The sequence below is a fragment of the Oryctolagus cuniculus genome, chromosome 5 (genome assembly GCF_051225735.1).
Source record: "Oryctolagus cuniculus isolate XC-2025 breed Fujian yellow rabbit chromosome 5, ASM5122573v1, whole genome shotgun sequence".
In the NCBI taxonomy this organism is placed as follows: domain Eukaryota; kingdom Metazoa; phylum Chordata; class Mammalia; order Lagomorpha; family Leporidae; genus Oryctolagus; species Oryctolagus cuniculus.
In genome coordinates this window covers 62,026,161-62,044,482 of record NC_142871.1, presented here as the reverse complement: position 1 = coordinate 62,044,482, position 18,322 = coordinate 62,026,161, and the positions used below count along the sequence as shown (strand labels likewise).

At 48.7% G+C, this 18,322-nt stretch overlaps 1 protein-coding gene across 10 annotated transcripts in view; it reads left to right on the top strand.

The window, feature by feature from the left end:
* Positions 1-18,322, top strand: part of LOC100346633 (uncharacterized) — a 209,292-nt gene that overhangs the window by 42,127 nt on the left and 148,843 nt on the right. For all 10 annotated transcript variants that reach the window (XR_016234560.1, XR_016234562.1, XR_016234561.1 and 7 more), the window contains exons 5-10: positions 2,810-2,923; positions 3,767-3,961; positions 4,850-4,991; positions 7,427-7,584; positions 12,089-12,241; positions 16,603-16,704. Coding sequence is in view for 7 of the 10 variants with exons in the window: in XM_089333835.1 (XP_089189961.1) it covers positions 2,810-2,923; positions 3,767-3,961; positions 4,850-4,991; positions 7,427-7,584; positions 12,089-12,241; positions 16,603-16,704 (864 nt within the window). In the remaining 3 variants the exon portion in view is untranslated. The remainder of the gene's footprint in view (positions 1-2,809; positions 2,924-3,766; positions 3,962-4,849; positions 4,992-7,426; positions 7,585-12,088; positions 12,242-16,602; positions 16,705-18,322) is intronic.

The following is an 18,322-nucleotide window of genomic DNA, read 5'->3' as shown; positions in this document are numbered from 1 at the left end:
TAATGTTCCCTTTCAGATAGCATGGTTTTCATTTCTAGGAGTTCCATTAGATTCCTTTTGATATTTTGCATGTTTCTCTTCAGTGTGTCTAGTGTTTCCTTTCCATACTCGGGCATTCTGTGCACGTTTATAGTAAGTCTTTAACAGTTCTTATTCGATCATTTCTTGACCTCTGTTGCTTCTTGGTCTGTTTCTCATGACTATTTTTTTTTAAAGGTTTATGTTATGTATTTGAAAGGCAGAGTTACAGAGAGGCAGGGGTAGAAAGGTGGAGGAAGAGAGAGATTTTCCATCCGCTGGTTCACTCCCCAAATGGCCACAAAGGCCAAGGCTGGGCCAGGCTGAAGCCAGGAGCCAGGAGCTTCTTCTGCACCTCCCACATGGGTGCCAGAGTCCAAGCACTTGAGACATCCTCGGCTGCTTCCCCAAGCACGTCAGCAGGAAGCTGGACTGGAAGCAGAGCAGCCGAGACGTCAACCGGGGCCCATATGAATTACAGGCATTGCAGGCAGTGGCTTTATCTGTTTCCCCACAATGCTGGCCCCACGTGACTGATTTTTCTTCTGTGTATGGATCATTCCTTTTTTCTTCTTTGCATGTCTAATACTTTCAAAAGTCATCAATTTTTCATTATTGAATGCCAGCTTTTTTTTATATTCCACCCATTAGCTTACTTCTTTCAAGTCTTGATTTTAAACTTTGTTAGAATGAATTCACATTTATTGATTTAAGATTTATTTATTTATTTGAAGGGCAGAATGACAGAGGGAGACACACACACACACACACACACCTCACACAGATCTTCTATTCACTGGATCACTCCCCAAATGGCTACAACATCCAGGGCTGGGCCAGACTGAAGCCAGGAGCCCAGAACTCCACCTGGGTCTCCCACATGGGTGGCAGGAACTCGAGTACTTCATCTGTCATCTGTTGCTTCCCAAGCACATTGGCAGAGAGCCAGATGGGAAGCCGAGTAGGGACTCAAACTGGCTCTCTGCTATGGGATACCAGTGTCAAGGGTGGCAGCTTAACCTGCAATACCACAACACCTGCTTCTAGAAGGAGTTTAGAATGAACTTTATTCCAGGCATCATTTCCCATTGTTCCTAAGGCTGTTGGCATCTCCCTGAGGGTCCCAGGTTTCAAGGAAGACCCTTCACTCTGTGAACTTGGAGAATTACTCAGCGTGCAAGGTCTCAGTCACTTATTCTCTGCACACCTCTTGGAGCTCCTCCTTCTGTGTGCCCGGCTCAGAGCTCAGCCACAGGCTGAGAGGGAGCTCCTGCAGGTTTCTGGAGCCCTTTGTCTGCCTGACTTCCTCCTCCCCCACACTCTGCCCTGCAGGCTCCTGCTCACTCTGCATCCCAAACTTCTGTTTCTCTCGGATTAACTCAGAGATGTCTCCCACTCTGCCTATGATTCCCTTTCCTGCTCCAGGGCTCAGAAACTGCCTTCAAGAAGAAAACCAGTGTGATCACAGCAGCTTATATGATTGGTTTCCCTTCTGGCCCGGTCTTCCCCTTCCCTCCTAGGCCCCCATCTCAGTAAATGTCGAAAGTGATTGTCATGTATATGATGTTGGGGTTTCTGCTTCTCTAGGATGGAGGGCTGAGTCTGGGCCTAGCAATTCTATCATAGCCAGTGTTGTTTTTATTGTCAGAGAGAAAGCATTTTTAAAGAGTTGGCTTAGGGCCGGTGCCGCGGCTCACTAGGCTAATCCTCCACCTGTGGCGCTGGCACCCCGGGTTCTAGTCCCGGTTGGGGCGCAGGACTCTGTCCCAGTTGCTCCTCTTCCAGTCCAGTTCTCTCTGCTGTGGCCCGGGAGTGCAGTGGAGGATGGCCCAAGTGTTTGGGCCCTGCACCCGCATGGGAGACCGGGAGGAAGCACCTGGCTCCTGGCTTAGGATTGGCACAGCATACCAGCCATGGCAGCCATTTGGGGGGTGAACCAATGGAAGGAAGACTCTCTCACTGTCCACTCTATCTGTCAAAAAAAAAAAAAAAAAAAAAAAGAGAGAGAGAGTTAGCTTAACTCTTTTTGAGGTACATAAAATTTGTGATCTGAGGTTACATGTTATAATCTTATCTGTAATATATTTTGTATTTTTGACTCATTGTTTAAGTTTTTTTAGAGATTTTTTAAAATTTATTTTGAAAGAGTTACAGAAAGAGAGAGGGAAAGAGAGAGAGAGAGAGATCTTCCATCTCTGGTTCACCCTACAGATGGCCACAATGGCCAGTGCTGAGCCAGGCCAAAGCCAGGAGTCAGGAGCCACGAGCTTCATCTGGGGGCCCCCCCATGGGTGGCAGGGGCCCAAACACTTGGACCATCTTCTGCTTTTTCCAGGCCGTTAGCAGGGAGCTGGATTGGAAGGGAACAGCTGGGACACGAACTTGTGCCCCTCTGGGATGCTGTTGTCACAGATGGTGGCTTTACCCATTATGCCACAGTGCTGGCTCCACCATTTCAGTTTTTAATACAAAATGTCAAGTTCAGCTTCAGCTACTCTGACAGACTTTTATGTCAGGGTTAAAACTGTTGACTAACTGATAAATGAGCTTACAATCTACTGACTCAGCATCAGATCATAGAGATTTAGAAATGCCTCCTCGCTTTATTTAAACCTGAATCACATCCTGAGTCATGCTTCTCAGTTTTATGGTCTACACATAGGAAAATACACGTGTGCGAACCAACCAGTCACTGGTCTGGTTTACCTGTCGTTGCCATTCTTAAGAATTAACTGTCTCCCCACTGTAATTGTGTCGTGCCAAGTGCTTATTTTTGCTGCTGTTGTTTAAGCATTACACAGCGAGAACCGCCCAGCTGGTTCAGAGCAAACGCCTCCACGTGCTCAGATGGAAGAGGTTTTGCCGGCGCGGTCAGCCCATGGAGCAGCTTTTTCCGCTTTACAAGGTAGGAAGCTCACGGACAGCACGCTGGGCTGCTCTTCGGAATGCAGCCAAATGGCCGATGAGCTTGTCAGGTGTTTCAGGTCACGGCTGGGGATGGGCAAGGAACTGAAATGTGTATTTTCTTGCTCCTTCTGCCGGTGGTAGAAGATAATGCTTCCTTTTTTTTTTTTTTAAGATTTATTTATTTATTTGAAAGTTAGAGTTACACATAAAGAGAAGGAGAGGCAGAGAGCGAGAGAGAGAGGTCTTCCATCTGCTAGTTCACTCCCCAGATGGCTGCAATGGCTGGAGCTGTGCCGATCCGAAGCCAGGAGCCAGGAGCTTCCTCCGGGTCTCCCACATGGGTGCAGGAGCCCAAGCACTTGGGCCATCCTCCTTTCCCAGGCCACAGCAGAGAGCTGGATTGGAAGTGGAGCAGCCAGGATTTGAACCGACGCCCACATGGGATGCCGGTACTGCAGGTGATGGCCCCACCTGCTACGCTGCAGCACCAGCCCTCTGCTTCCTATTTTTGAAAAAGGCTGGCAAGATAATGTTTTATATGACGGGAAATAATTTTCTTTTTATAGTCTTGGTCTCCTCTGTGCCAGGGAAAGGGCCCAGAAGCTAAAGCCAGTTCCTAAACCTCCTTGGGCACTGACTCTCTATTTGGGGTCTTTCTCCTTCCAAGTCCTAAGCGTAGAACCACTGCCCTTGTCAAACTCAGGAGATGGAGGAACCTTGGGATCCCAAGAGTCCCTTCTCTGGCCCCCAACAGCATTCCCCTACTCTTGGAAGCCAGTGATACAGAGAATAAGGAAGGTGGGCAAACACCAAGCTCTTCCCTTGTAACCCTTTTAAATAGAAACAAGTTGGCTACATTATGCAGGAGTGCAGTGATGCTGCTCAGAGAGCTGAAAGATTGTCTGTGGCTCGAGAAAACTTCCTGATGGGAAAAACCAACCCTCCTGAGTTAGTAACCCTGGAAGACCTAACCATCTACACCAAGTGGCTCGTGTGTCACCTGCACTCTCTCCGGACTGTCCACCGCTACCTGCAGGTAAGTGAAGCTTGCGGATGCCGTGGTGCCCTCCCCGGGAGTGGTCAACACGTGGTTTTCTCGCACTTGTTCTCTAGTTTGGGGTTGTCACAATTGCACACTCTACCTGCCCTACAAATGACAGGGAAGCAACAGTCACTGGCCCTTCTCTTGGAAACTTCTTGTTGGGAGAGTTTGCTCTCTGGACGTCACTCCGTAAGTCAGCTTTCTCATGAGGATCTAATATGTGCCCGGTACTCGTCCCAGACCCCACAGCAAAGATACAGTCTTTCTGAGAGACGGAGAGGTCTCAGGCTAGTGGGAAGACAGGCGAGGGCATGCAATGGAAATGCAGTGGCCTAGGAAGGCATAGAGGAAGCCAGAGCACAGGGCAGGGAGAGGCCCTGACTCCGGTGAACAGCAACAGAAAGCCCTACCGGGACTGCATTTCCATTTTAGACAGACTGTTGCTTCCCTACCTCAAGCTTTTCCTACTCAGCTCTGTGTTACACCATCCACAGAGTGAGCCAGCTCAGGAAGCCATCGCTGTGATTTGTGCCTTCCCCACGGCCAGTCCCACCCAGTGGGCTCCACCTCCAGCCCATCTCTCCCGGGTCACACAGGCTCTAAACACCTGCTCACAAGTCCAGGTCCTCCACGCCACTCACACCGAGGGCTCTTTGTAGCCCCCACCCCTCCACAGGGCCTTGTCTGCCTTGTGTGTTTGATCCCTGTGGACCATGTTGAAGGTTGAGGCCCCCAGAGTGAGTAACAGGTACAAACTCAGCTCCCTTGTCCCCGGGCAGCTCACTGAGGTTCTGCCCCTCTCCTGCTCATCATGGGAGCAGAGTGCTCCTGACCCTACAGCTGGAAGCTTGACCATGGTGTCTTGGTTGTGCCTTTCTGCAGGCCCTCCAGAATCTACCCATCTCCAAGGTGCTGAGTGACACTGAAAAACAAGCCCCTGAAAATGAGAAGGTCAATGTCAATGACATCAACCCCGATGTCCAGGGTTCTGCATCTCCTGGCACTCTGGATACCAGCATTGCAGGTCAGAAACAGTCTTATTTCACCTAGGGTGTTGGCTCATTCCCCAAATGTCCACAACAGCCAGATCTGAACCCAGGAGCCAGACACTCCATCTGGGATCCCACATGGGTGGCAGGGGCCCAAGTCCTTGAGCCATCATCTGCTACCTTCCCAGGCACATTAGCAGCTGGGACTCAAACTGGTGCTCCAATACAGAATGCCGGTGTTGCCAGTGATGGCTTAACCCACTGCATCACAACACTGGCTCCTGTCTTCATCTTTAGAATTAGATAATCAAGAAAGAAGGGGGGGCAGTGCTGTGGTGCAATGGGTTAAAGCTCTGGTCTGTGGCACCAGCATCCCATATGGACACTGGTTCTAGTCCCAACTGCTCTTCTTCTGTGGGGAGCAATTCGGACTAGACTAAGTTACTGGAATTAAGACTTATTCTATGCATCTGCTCTCCCACAATATGGCGCTGGGAGAGAAGTAAACAGCTTCCGCACAGCTGCCTCCAGTTCAACCAATAAACTGTAGGACTTGCTCCTGATTGGAGGAGAGCAGCGTACTCGGCGTGTGGGCAGCCGAGTTGGGATTGGCGGAGGAGGACTATAAAGGAGGAGAGAGACGGCATGCACGAGGAACATCTAAGGGGAACATTATCCGAATAACACCTGTGCAGCCCCCGAGAAGAGCCGGCCGGCGGTGTGCCGCTCCCCTGTGGAAGTGGGGAATGTGGCCAGGGGGAACTGCCCTTCCACGGAGGTGGAAGGGATAGTAGCCAACCCGGGAAGAACCAGCAGCGAACCCGGGGAGGGCCGAGCAGACAAAAGAACAGCGCAGGGTCCTGTGTCGTTCCTCCACGAAGAGGGGGAGCGACATCTTCCAATCCAGATCTCTATTATGGCCTGGAAAAGCAGTGGAAGATGGCCCAAGTCTTGGGCCCCTGTTCCTGGCTCCTGGTTTCGGATCAGCTCAGCTCTGGCCATAGCAGCCATTTGGGAAATGAATCAGCAAATGGAAGATCTGTCTCTACCTCTCTCTGTAACTCAAATAAATAAAAATAAGTCTAAAAAATAAAAAAGAAAGACGGCAGGGCAATGGGCTTAGAAGTCGTGAGTGCTGGGCTCAGGACTCCAGGCCCCACCGTGGGCCTGCATGTGGGCTACTTGGGCCTCAACCGACTCATCTTCAGAACCAGCCTTTCGGAGTATGCCATCCCTAAGGTCCCTTCCATCTGCATGTCACACAGTTCTCAAAGACTCCTCAGCTGAGTCAGCACAGCCCCCCTGCCCTTCCCGGGGGTTCCAGGTGCCTAAGAGACATGAACAAGTCTCTACTCTGAGCAGCATGCTTGCTTGCACTATGTACAGGGTCTCAGAGGAACACCTGGGAGAGGCAGCCAGCTTCTCGTAGGACAGCATGCCAGACGGGGTCCTCAGACATGAGTGGGAGTTAGAGGAAAGCAGAGGAAGACTGCTTCAAAGGTGTTGGGAACTTCTCTTTTTTTTGGTTCACCCCCCAAGTGGCTGCTATGGCCGGCGGACTGCGCCGATCCAAAGCCAGGAGCCAGGTGCTTTTCCTGGTCTCCCATGCGGGTGCAGGGCCCAAGCACTTGGGCCATCCTCCACTGCACTCCCTGGCCACAGCAGAGAGCTGGACTGGAAGAGAAGCAACTGGCACAGAATCCAGCACCCCAACCGGGACTAGAACCCGGTGTGCCGGCGCCGCAGGCTGAGGATTAGCCTAGTGAGCCGCCACGCCGGCCGGGAACTTCTCAGTAATATTCTCTTTACCCCAAAGGGTTCTCGGCAGTTCCTCTCCCACTCAGTCATTCTACAAACCTTCTGTTGGGTTTCTTCTACAGGCCGCGAGCCAGGCGAGGAGTCCCTGCTGCCTTCCTAAGACACCCAGCTCCAAGCACCTGTCAGATGCACCTGGCCAGGTGTGGCACAGACTGTCAATCATGGCAGGGCAGGCCGGGCAAGGAGCAGAGGGGCTTCCCTCAGCAGAGGGTGTCCTAGCCCCTGTTCTCTCTTTTTTTTTCTTTTTTGACAGGCAGAGTGGACAGTGAGAGAGAGAGACAGAGAGAAAGGTCTTCCTTTTGCCGTTGGTTCACCCTCCAATGGCCGCCGTGGCCGGCATATCATGCTGATGCGAAGGCAGGAGCCAGGTATTTCTCCTGGTCTCCCATGGGGTGCAGGGCCCAAGCACTTGGGCCATCCTCGACTGCACTCCTGGGCCACAGCAGAGAGCTGGCCTGGAAGAGGGGCAACCGGGACAGAATCCAGCGCCCCGAATGGGACTAGAACCCGGTGTGCCGGCGCCGCTAGGCGGAGGATTAGCCTAGTGAGCCACGGCGCCGGCCTAGCCCCTGTTCTCATAGGACTCCCTGCCCGCTCCTCCAACTGCTATTCGTTGGTCTTAATGCTCTTAGTTTGGGATTTTTTTTTTCAGGTTCAAGGAGAGCAGAGGCTGCTTGTGTCCTGCCCCAACACATAGCAGAAGCAGGAGACCTGAAGCCTCAACTGAGGTCCCTCCTCTCCCATTTCCACTTCCCATACGACGTCGAAGAGCTCAGGGATGCTGCAAAGGAGATGCAGCTGTTTTTCTTGGTACTTGGTGTATTCTTGCTTAATGCCAGCCTAGGTGTCCTTGAAAGAAATCAGTGGTATTGGCCAAACATTTCGTAGTTTTACAGCCAATGATTGTTTCCAGAGTGAGGAGATAGAATAGTAACAGGTGGAATTTAGATTGGCACTTAGGAGAATTTATTCTCTGAGCTATGGGACCCTCAGAAGCAAACCTCAGTGGCATAGTGGGATGCATTTTTTTTTTCTGCAGAATTTGAAGAAAAAGGTAGGCTACAGTGTATAGTAGAAGATGTCAATGTAGCCAAGATTTGGCAAGTCTGCGTGGTGCAATGATCAGGTGTCTAAAGCCTTCCAGTTCTCAGAATGTGCTGCAATAGCTCTCCTGAGTGACAAGATGCCTCGTATTCAGAGTGCACACCTGCACTTCTATTCACAATTGCACAGTCTGCTCTGCTGTAACACAGTTGCGCTTCCTTTAACAACTTGTGTTAGCAAAAGCAAAGGGAAAAATAAGACTGTGGGTAGAGAGCCGCAGATGCATTGTAACAAATTATTTTAGCAGGAGTTTCAACCATAGAGATGTTTTTCCAGAAGCAGGTGCATTTGATTGGCAAGTATGCATACAGTCACTGGGTGGAAATAACAAATGGATTTATTCAAACAGGCAAAAATCAAATCTGAATGGTTTGGAATGCTCTGCGTGTCAGAAGCAGCCACCGTCTCCACTATCACCATTTGCTTGGCCTTGAAGGTTCACTTGCGTTTGTATTTGTTCCATTCACACCGACTCATTTTTTTTTTTTAAGATTTATTTATTTGTTTGGAAGTCAGAGCTACAAAGAGAGAGAGAGGTCTTCCAACCACTGGTTCACTCCCCAACTGGCCAAAACAGCTGGAGCTGGGCCAATCTGAAGCCAGGAGCCTAGAGCTGCAGGTGCAGGAGCCCAAGGACTTGGGCCATTTTTTACTGCTTTCCCAGGCCATATCAGAGAGCTGGATGGGAAGTGAAGCAGCCAGGACTAGAACATGGGATGCTGGCACTGCAGGTGGCAGTTTTTACCTGCTATACCACAGCACCAGCCCCCACACAGACTTTTTAAGTTCTCTGAAACCAATGGTAGCATGTGCTGTGGTTTCTCTGCAGTTGGTGGGGTTTCGCCTTTTTCTCCCTTTTTAGGTGGGCAGCAGCAGCATCTTCAGCAAAGAGCTTCTGCGGCAGTGTCCTCACTTTTCTTATTCCCGAGTAGTATGACAGTAGAATCAACGTGAGATGCTATTTACAAAGAACCCAAAAGAAAGAATACATTCTGGTCGAGTGGGCTATATACATTATCAATCGGAAACAAACAACTACAGGTTTGGCAGGGCACCCAGCAAAGCAGCCTTGTTCCCAAAGAGCAACCTGTCTCCCTTCGTGGTGACAATTTCTACTCTAATAAAAAAAATTCAGGGGCTGGTACTGTAGCGTAGTGGGTAAAACGCTGCCTGCAGTGTCGGCATCCCATATGAGCGCCAGTTCGAGTCCCAGCTGCTCCTCTTCTGATCCAGCTCTTTGCTATGGCCTGGGAAAGTGGTAGAAGATGGCCCAAGTCCTTGGGTCCCTGCACCCACGTGGGAAACCTGGAAGAAGCTCCTGGCTCCTGGCTTTGGATCAGTGCAGCTTTGACAATTGTGGCCAATTAGGGAGTGACCCAGTGGATGGAAGTCCTCTCTCTCTTTCTCTGCCTCTCCTTCTTTCTCTGTGTAACACTGACTTTCAAATAAATAAATAAATCTTTTTTTTTTTTAAGATTTATATATGTATTTGTGTTTTTAAAGACAGAGAATGAGGTGGGGGGAGATCTTCCATCTGCTGGCTCACTTCTCAAATGCCTGCAACAGCCAGGGCTGGGCCGGGCAGAAGCCAGGAGCCAGAAACTCCATCCAGGTCTCCCATGTGGGTGGCAAGAAGTGCCACTTCTGCTGCCTTCCTAGATACATTAGCAGGAAGCTGTACTGGAAGCAGAGCAGCCAGGCCTGGAACTGGCACTCAGGGGATGCTGGTGTTGCAAGCAGTAGCTTAACCCACTGTGTCACGACACGGGCTACTATTTTTGATTTTCTTATGACAGTGTTATATGAAATCCCAGCTTCTCCCAAAGTAGCCAATCACATGGAATGGCTTTTTGTGTAGGAAGAGTTCCTGTATTTAGGTTCTGTGCTGGTTCATAATGCCCTAGAGCAGGGTTAGCAGGTGACAGCCTGTTGCTGCCATGTGTGTGTGTTCTGTTGGAATTATAGCTGTTATTTCAGCTGTTATAACCAAATGCCATAAACTCATGCTCATAAGCCAGAAACATATCTTTTATAGTTCTGGAGGCTAGAGCTGGATTGGGTATCTGGTGAGGGCTTGCTGTCTGGGTCAGAGACAGTACCTTTTTGCTATGCCTGCACGTGGGAGAAGGGCCAGGGTTTATCTGCAGTGTCTTTTTTTTTTTTTTTTTTTTTTTTTACAGTCAGAGTTAGACAGTGAGAAAGAGACAGAGAGAGACAGAAAGAGAAAGGTCTTCCTTCATAGCTGGCGTGCTGCGCCGATCCGAAGCCAGGAGCCAGGTGCTTCCTCCTGGTCTCCCATGGGGTGCAGGGCCCAAGCACTTGGGCCATCCTCCACTGCACTCCCTGGCCACAGCAGAGAGCTGGCCTGGAAGAGGAGCAACCACTACAGAATCCGGCGCCCCAACCGGGACTAGAACCCGGTGTGCCAGCGCCGCAAGGCGGAGGATTAGCCTAGTGAGCCACAGTGCTGGCCCTGCAGTATCTTTTATAAGGGCACTAACACTATTCATCAGGCTCCATTCTCATGACCTAATCACACCCAAAGGCCCCCACCTCCTAATACCACTCCTCTTGGGGTTTGGGATTTTTTTGTTCATTTGTTTTTAAGATTTACTTATTTGCCTGAAACTTAGAGTTACAGAGACTGTGAGACAGAGATAGAGATGAGAGAGAGAAATATCCACTGGTTTACTCCCCAGGTAGCCACAATGGCCAGGGCTGAACCAGGCTAAAGCCAACGGCCAAGAGCTTCACCCGGATCTCCCACATAGGTGGCAGGGCCCAAAGTACTTGACCCATCTTCTGCTGCTTGTCCCAGGCCATTAGCAGGGAGTTGGATGGAAAGTGGAGCAGCTGGGACTTGGATCAGCATTCACACGGGATGCTGGTGTCGTGCCACAATGCTGGTCCCCTGGGGTTTGGGATTTTTTTTTTTAACACATGAATTTTATGCAGACACAGTAACACAAATACTCAGACCGTGCTCATTCATTTGTGATTTGTCTATGGCTGCTTCTACACTGCAATGGCAGACTAGAGTAGCTGCAAGTGAGACCCTGAGGTCTGGCAAGGCTAAAATATTTACTATCTGAAATATTGACAAGAATGTTTGCCATCCCACATCTAGACTAGCCATGATGGATATGTTCAGTCTCTGACCAACATGCTAACTGCCAGTCACACATGGCTACTGAGCATTTGAAGTGTGCCTAGTGCACCCGAAGCATTAAATCTTCAACTCTAGGTCATTTTAACGGATTCACATTTAAGTGGTAACTGGCCATGTGTGGCTGGGGGCGACATGTTGGGTAGCACAGCTTTGGAGATACCAGCATTAACTAGGAGATTCTTCAGCTTTGTGGCTCAAGTGCTTGCTCACCCTTGCAGACACAGCTTAGCAATGCTAGCCCCATTGCAGGTTCTCTGTGTGTCCGTACGTGTATGTATGATGTGTGGTGAGGTATGTTTTAACCTGCTGCCTCCCAGGGTGCACATTAGCAGGAAGCTGGACTCAAAAGCTGAGCCAGGACTTGACCCCAGGTGCTCCAATACTGGTTGTGGATGTCCTAGGCAGGCTTCTTACAGTTGCGTCAGGTGCCTGCCCCTGTGGTGAGTTCCTGTGGGTCACAGTCTGTGGCCTTGAGTGGCTCATCATATGGTGGGAACATCACCACGAAAGGTGGGCCACCACCAGCTCACTGGCCCCGCCCACTCAGGTGGAGGTGGGGTTCTGGAAGCTGGACACATGTGTAAGGGAGCTGCGGAGGGAACGGACCAGGCCCCCGGAGGAGTTTCAGCAGCTCCGACAGCTGCACTCCTGTCTCTTGAAACAACCCAGTCAGGCTCTGGGAGCAGGATGTAATCATCCTTGCATTGTTTCCTTCACCAGGTGACCAGAAAAAGCGAACCTGTTCCCCAGAGTGGATCATTGTGTTCTCTCTTACACTCAGAGTCTGGGTCAAAATACTACTCAATGAGTAGGCTAATCCATTTCCAAGTTTGGAGCAGGCATTCAGGATCAGTGCACACCCACGATGATGGTAATGAGCTGACAAACCCGCCTTTTTGAGCCCCCTCTTTCTCTCAAAGGCAAGCTTTAGGAATTAATTTTGGTCACAGGCTACTTCAAAGGCAATCAGCAGCTGTTTTCAGAAAGGCCTAATGTCCGACACTTTTTTTTTTTTTTTCCGGGGCTCTCACTCCCGTGCAGGTTTCCCAAAAATTTCAAAGCATCTTCATGGAGCAACAGAAGATGCAGACGTTTCCCGACTATGAAGCTCGGAAGGCAACTGCAGAGAATCTGGGTCTGGCAGGACCTCCTTCAGCCCTGAAAAAGAGAGCCAATTGGATTCCCTTTATAAAGGTAAGGGGGCACTCCTGTTTATGGCATCAGTAATCTCCCTATGCACCAGTTATGAGTTTCCAAGGCTATGGAAGCCCCTTGAGTTCTCCGACTCTTATCTTGTTTAGACACGGTCATAGTCAAAGTGGAGGTTCTCTCCTCCCTTCAGAGAAAGGCACCTCCCTTTTTGAAGACCTGTTCTTTCCACTGGGATCTCACTCACAGAGATCTTTTTGCCAGAGTGTCTTGGCTTTCCATGCCTGAAATACTCTCATGGGCTTTTCAGCCAGATCCGAGTGCCTTTAGGGCTGATTCTGAGGCCAGAGTGCTATTTAGGACATCCGCCATTCTATGAGTCTGCTGAGTATCTCACTTCCCATGTTGGATCACTCTCCCCTTTATTTATTCTATCGGTTAGTGTTAGCAGGTACTAGACTTGTTTATGTGCTCCCTTTGACTCTTAGTCCTTTCATTATGATCAATTGTGAACTGAAATTGATCACTTGGAATAGTGAGATGGCATTGGTACATGCCACCCTGATGGGATTGAATTGGAATCCCCTGGTATGTTTCCAACTCTACCAATTGGGGCAAGTCAGCCCGAGCATGTCCCAAATTATACATCTCTTCCCTCTCTTATTCCCACTCTTATGTTTAACAGGGATCACATTTCGGTTAATTTTCAACACTTAAGAATAACTGTGTGATAATTACAGAATTAAACCAGTCATATTAAGTAGAACAGACAAAAAAAAATACTATGAGGGATAATGTATTAAGTTGTCCATTAGCAGTCAGAGCTATGCTGATCAAGTCACCATTTCTCATAGTGTCCATTTCACTTCAGGAGGTTTCCTTTTTGGTGTTGAGTCAGTTGTAGGATCTCGGTCCTTAACGTGCTGTACACTGAGGCTTAATGCTATAACGAGTACTCAAACAGTATATTTCACTTTGTGTTTCTATGGGGGTGCAAACGACTGAAATCTTTACTTAATGTACACTAAACTGATCTTCTGTAAAAAAAAAAAAAAAAAAAAGAAAAAGAAAGAAATTTTCAATTCCCAACTTGACTCTCACTGGGATTAAACATGACAATAGGTCTGATCTGATTTCATCATCATTTTAAAAAAATCATCTATTATTTTTCACTTTATGTTTCTGTGTGGGAGCAAACTGTTGAAATACTTACTTAAGGTATACTAAGCTGATCTTCTATATATTAAGATAATCGAAAATGAATCTTGATGTGAATGGAAGGGGAGAGGGAGTGGGAAAGGGGAGGGTTGTTGGTGGGAGGGACGGTATGGGGGGGGAAGCCATTGTAACCCATGAGTCGTACTTTGGAAATTTATATTCATTAAATAAAAGATAAAAAAAAAAAAAATAAAGGTAAGGGGGCCTGTGGTGACAGGCCCCTGGGGGTGGCATCAGCTGTGTCACTGTGCCCTCCAACCAGGCCAGGCTACCTGGCAGCACCAGGGTGGTCTGTCCCTGGTGGGCCCTCTCCTCACTGCCCTCTGGGACCAGTAGAGACACCTGCTTGTTGTCAGGTGTAGCCACTCAAGAAGTTGGCCTTGAACTATTGGCCAGGCTCTGCTGACTCTCTGCCTGCTGGGACTCCATGCGGAAGTTAGCTGTGCTGACCTGCCTTCTCTGGGCGTTCCCCAGTCTCCCGTACCCTGCTCGATTTGATCAACACTCCCTTCCTGCTTTGGCAAGAATAAAGAGAAGGGTAATATGCAAAGGTGCAGCTGACTTTTTAGCTGAAAACAACTTGTTGGGTGTATACTGTATGTTAGGAATGACCCTTGGAACTAGAGACACACAATTCACAAAGCAGGCCTGAGTAAGCAGAGTAAAGGAGATAGTCGTGAGCAGGGCTAAATACAACCCATTCTCGCCGCACAAGGTAGTTGTGTTCTAGAAAGTCACCGAGAACTTTGCTCTAGTAAATACTGAATCATCTCTAGGGGAAATAGCGGGTTAGGTTTCCTGTGTCTCTGCTCACAACATTTTACTGATTTTAAAAGAAGTTTCATTTATTTGAGATGAGAGAGAGAGAGAGAGGGAGAGCATTTCCATCTACTGTTTTATTTCCCAAATGTCTGCACTGTGGGACCAACTGGGCCAGGCAGAGAGCTGAGAATTCAATTTAGCACTCCCGTGTGAGTGGCAGGAACAGAATCACTTTAGCCTTGACAGCTGCTTCCTTGGTCTGCGTTAACAGGAAGCCAGAGTCCAGAGCTGGACCCAGGCATTGAGCTCAGGTACTCTGATACGGAATGCAGCTGTCTCAACCAGTGTCTTAACCACTAGACTAAATGCCTGCCCCTGGTCACAACATTTTAATCGACTGATCGACACATAACCTTGTCTTGGGTATGCTTCTGTTTAAAATTATCTAACTGAATATACATGGCTGATTCATTCATGCTGAACTCCTGGCCAACACCCTAGGCATGCCTGCCTCCAGGAGGCTTATCTAACACACCTGTTGTCTCTGTAGGCACGTCACGGCGGCCTTGTGTCCAGCAACACTAAGCAGCACCGTTCGCAGCAGTGAAATCACCAACAAACACACACACATATGAAAACTGTTAACGCCACATCACAAGCAGGACACTTACCTGCAGGGTTGCCCTGGCCAGCCTTAGCTGGGGACACGATTTTTCACATTCTGCAAGTGTCCATGAAAGGTCCACCAGAGTTGAATTTGCAAGCACAGAACCCACAGACGGTGAGGTTTGATTGTGTTGTAAAGGGAAAAAAAGTATGATTGTTCAAGTCCATTCAGGTTACTTAAACACACACACATTAAGTTGGGTATCTTATAAATGAACAAAATTGACCTCTCATTGTTCTGGCAGCTGAGAAGTCCAAGTTCAGGGTGGCAGCATGGTTGGGTTCTGGCAAGGGCCCTCTTGGGGGCTGCAGAACCATGAACGTCTGGCTGTGTCCTCGCATGGTGGAGGGGATGAATAAGCTCCCTCTGGCCTCTTTCCTGAGGACAAAGTCCTATTCATGAGGGCTCTCTTTTCCAGATATACTCATTTTCCAAAAGTCCCCCGTCTAATACCATCACCTCTGGGACTTTGGAGGGGCACAATCATTTAGCCCATAGCAAAGCTGGACCAAGAGAAAAGAGGGGTATCACAGGTCATTCCTAGGGCTGGGGCTGGGGCTGGGGCAACAGGGCAGTTTTCCATCTGAGACTGTTACACTCGATGTTGCATTACAGGTGTCAAGGAGGCGGTTAACTGAAGCTTCAGGCTGAGATATAAATTTGAGAATTATCAGCAGATTGATGGCATTTACCACTCAAGAACCAATTTCTTTTTTTAAAATGAATGAATTAATTTATTTGAGAGGTAGAGTTACAGACAGTGAGAGGGAGAGACAGAGAGAGAGAGAGGACTTCCATCCGCTGGTTCACTCCCCAGTTGGCTGCAATGGCTGAAGCTTAGCAGATCTGAAGCCAGGAGCCAGGAGCTTCTTCCAGTTCTCCCATGCGGGTACAGGGGCCCAAGCATTTGGGCCACCTTCCACTGCTTTCCCAGGCCATAAGCAGAGAGCTGGACAAGAACCAGCACCCATATGGGATGCTGGCACCACAGGTGGAGGATTAACCTACTGCGCCACGCACAGCACCGGCCTCAACCAATTTCTGAAATGCAGTTTATTAATGAGAAAGATGATATTAAATAGAGAGTCACGGCCGGCGCCGCGGCTCACTAGGCTAATCCTCCGCCTAGCGGCGCCGGCACACCGGGTTCTAGTCCCGGTCGGGGCGCCGGATTCTGTCCCGGTTGCCCCTCTTCCAGGCCAGCTCTCTGCTCTGGCCAGGGAGTGCAGTGGAGGATGGCCCAAGTCCTTGGGCCCTGCACCCCATGGGAGACCAGGAAAAGCACCTGGCTCCTGGCTCCTGCCATCGGATCAGCGCGGTGCGCCGGCCGCAGCGCGCCGGCCGCAGCGGCCATTGGAGGGTGAACCAACTGCAAAGGAAGACCTTTCTCTCTGTCTCTCTCTCTCACTGTCCACTCTGCCTGTCAAAAAAAAAAAAAAAAAATAGAGAGTCACAAGGAGTCTGTGGATAACCTCTGTTGACCATAAAGCAAGGACAATGCCCAACACTGATGGGTTTTAGGATCCCTGCTGCTCAGGCACTGCCGTATGGTCCTGGGCGGAGCGACACTAGCAGGGAGCAGACACTAGCAGGGAGCCGCAGACTCGTGAGCCCAAGCAGCCTCGTGTGCTCCAGCAAACCTCCCAGCGCTGAGGACAGGGCTCATTGCAGAGGATTTTGGAATCTCCATGCTTGCATGGAAACTTTATTGAAAGCCACTGTGTTAGGTTGTAGCTTTAGGTGAATGTTTGCCTCCTAGATCAAGCCAAAATGTGATCCCTGGCAAAGGAAACTTTTGATCAGACTAAAAGAACGGAGACGAATAGATGCACTAATGCACCTGCAAGCCAAGTTTTTGAAGGTAAGAAAATGATGTTCCCCTCCTGATAAGATTCTTGTGAAAATTGTCCTCCCCAAAATGGATTTTTTTTCCTTCTACTTAAAAAAAATAAAAAAGATGTTGGTATGGATTCATTCTGAAGTCTTCCCTTGGAATGTTCTGATCTTATTGCTAAACTTTAAAAATCTTGTTAGATTTCGGGGAAGAATAGAAAGTTGTCAGAACTGGGTTTTAGTTCAGCTTCAGCACCAAGTCTCTGTGTGAGATTGGGCTGGTAATGAAACCTCTTGGTGTCTTAGTCTCCTTGTCTGAAACAAAAACACTGCACAAAATGATGGTGTTTTTATTGTGGTAGAAACGCACAACATGAATTTCCCATTATGATCAGTGTTGCTGCCTCACAGACGTGAACCTCTGTGCTGGTAGGCCACTCCCCTCTGCCTCTACCAAGCACCATTCTACTTCCTGTTCCTAGGAATCTGGCTACTTGAAATACCTCGTATACATGGAATCACACAGTGTGAGTCTCTCGATGACTATCTGGCTTTACTTAGGGTGATATCCTAAACAGGTCCGAATTCCTGCTTTTTAAAGCTGACACATTCCCTTGTTGGTATCCACTACATTTTGTTGATCTTCTCATCTACTGATGGAAGGTTGAGTTGCTGTCACTTTGAGGCTCTTGTGAATGATGTTGCTATGAACATGAGTATGCAAATATCTCTTCAGGATTCTGCTTTCAATTCTTTTGAGTGTATGCCCAGAAGTAGAATTGCTGCATCATATGGTAATTTTATTTTTAATTTTTAAAGGGAAACTGCACTGTTTTCCATAGCACTTGCACCATTGTGCAATCCTGCTAAGAGTGCACAAGGATTTCAGTTTTGCTGCATCCTCACCAACAATTATTATTATTATTATTTTTACTATTTAGTTAGCTTTTTTAGAGGGGAGGATGGAGGGAAGGGAGAAGAGAGACAGAGTGAGAGAGAGACAGAGCGCTCCCTACCACTGGTTCACTCCAGGTGAAGCCTGGAACTCAATCTAAGTTTCCCAGGTGGGTGGCAGGAACCCAACTATTTGAGCTGACACCTGCTGCCTCCCAGGATTCACATTAGCAGGAAGCTGGAGCAGAAGCAGGGTAGCTGGGACTCAGACCCAGGCATTCTGATACGGAATGAGGGTTCCTAATGAGCAGCTTAACTAGTGAGCCTACCAACCCCCCACTCCGTGTTCTTAATAGTAGACTCTTGGTGGGTATGAGATGATTGATATCCCACTGTGAATTGATTCACATTCTCTTATAATTAGTCATCTTGAGCATATTTTCACATTTTTGTTTCATATTTTTTATTTGGTTACCATTTTATATCATCTTTGAAGAAATGCCTATTCAAATCCTTTGCCCATTTGAAAAAAAAAAAGCTATTTCTTTATTTGGAAGGCAGAATTACAGAGAGAGAGGGAGAGACACACAGGGAGGGATCTTCTATCTGCTGGTTCACTCTCCAAGTGGCCGCATCAGCCAGGGCTGAGGCAGGCTGAATCAGGAGCCAGGAACTTCATCCAAGTCTCCCATGTAGGTGCAGGGGCCCAAGGAGTTGGGCCATCTTCCCTGCTTTCCTAGGCCATTACCAGG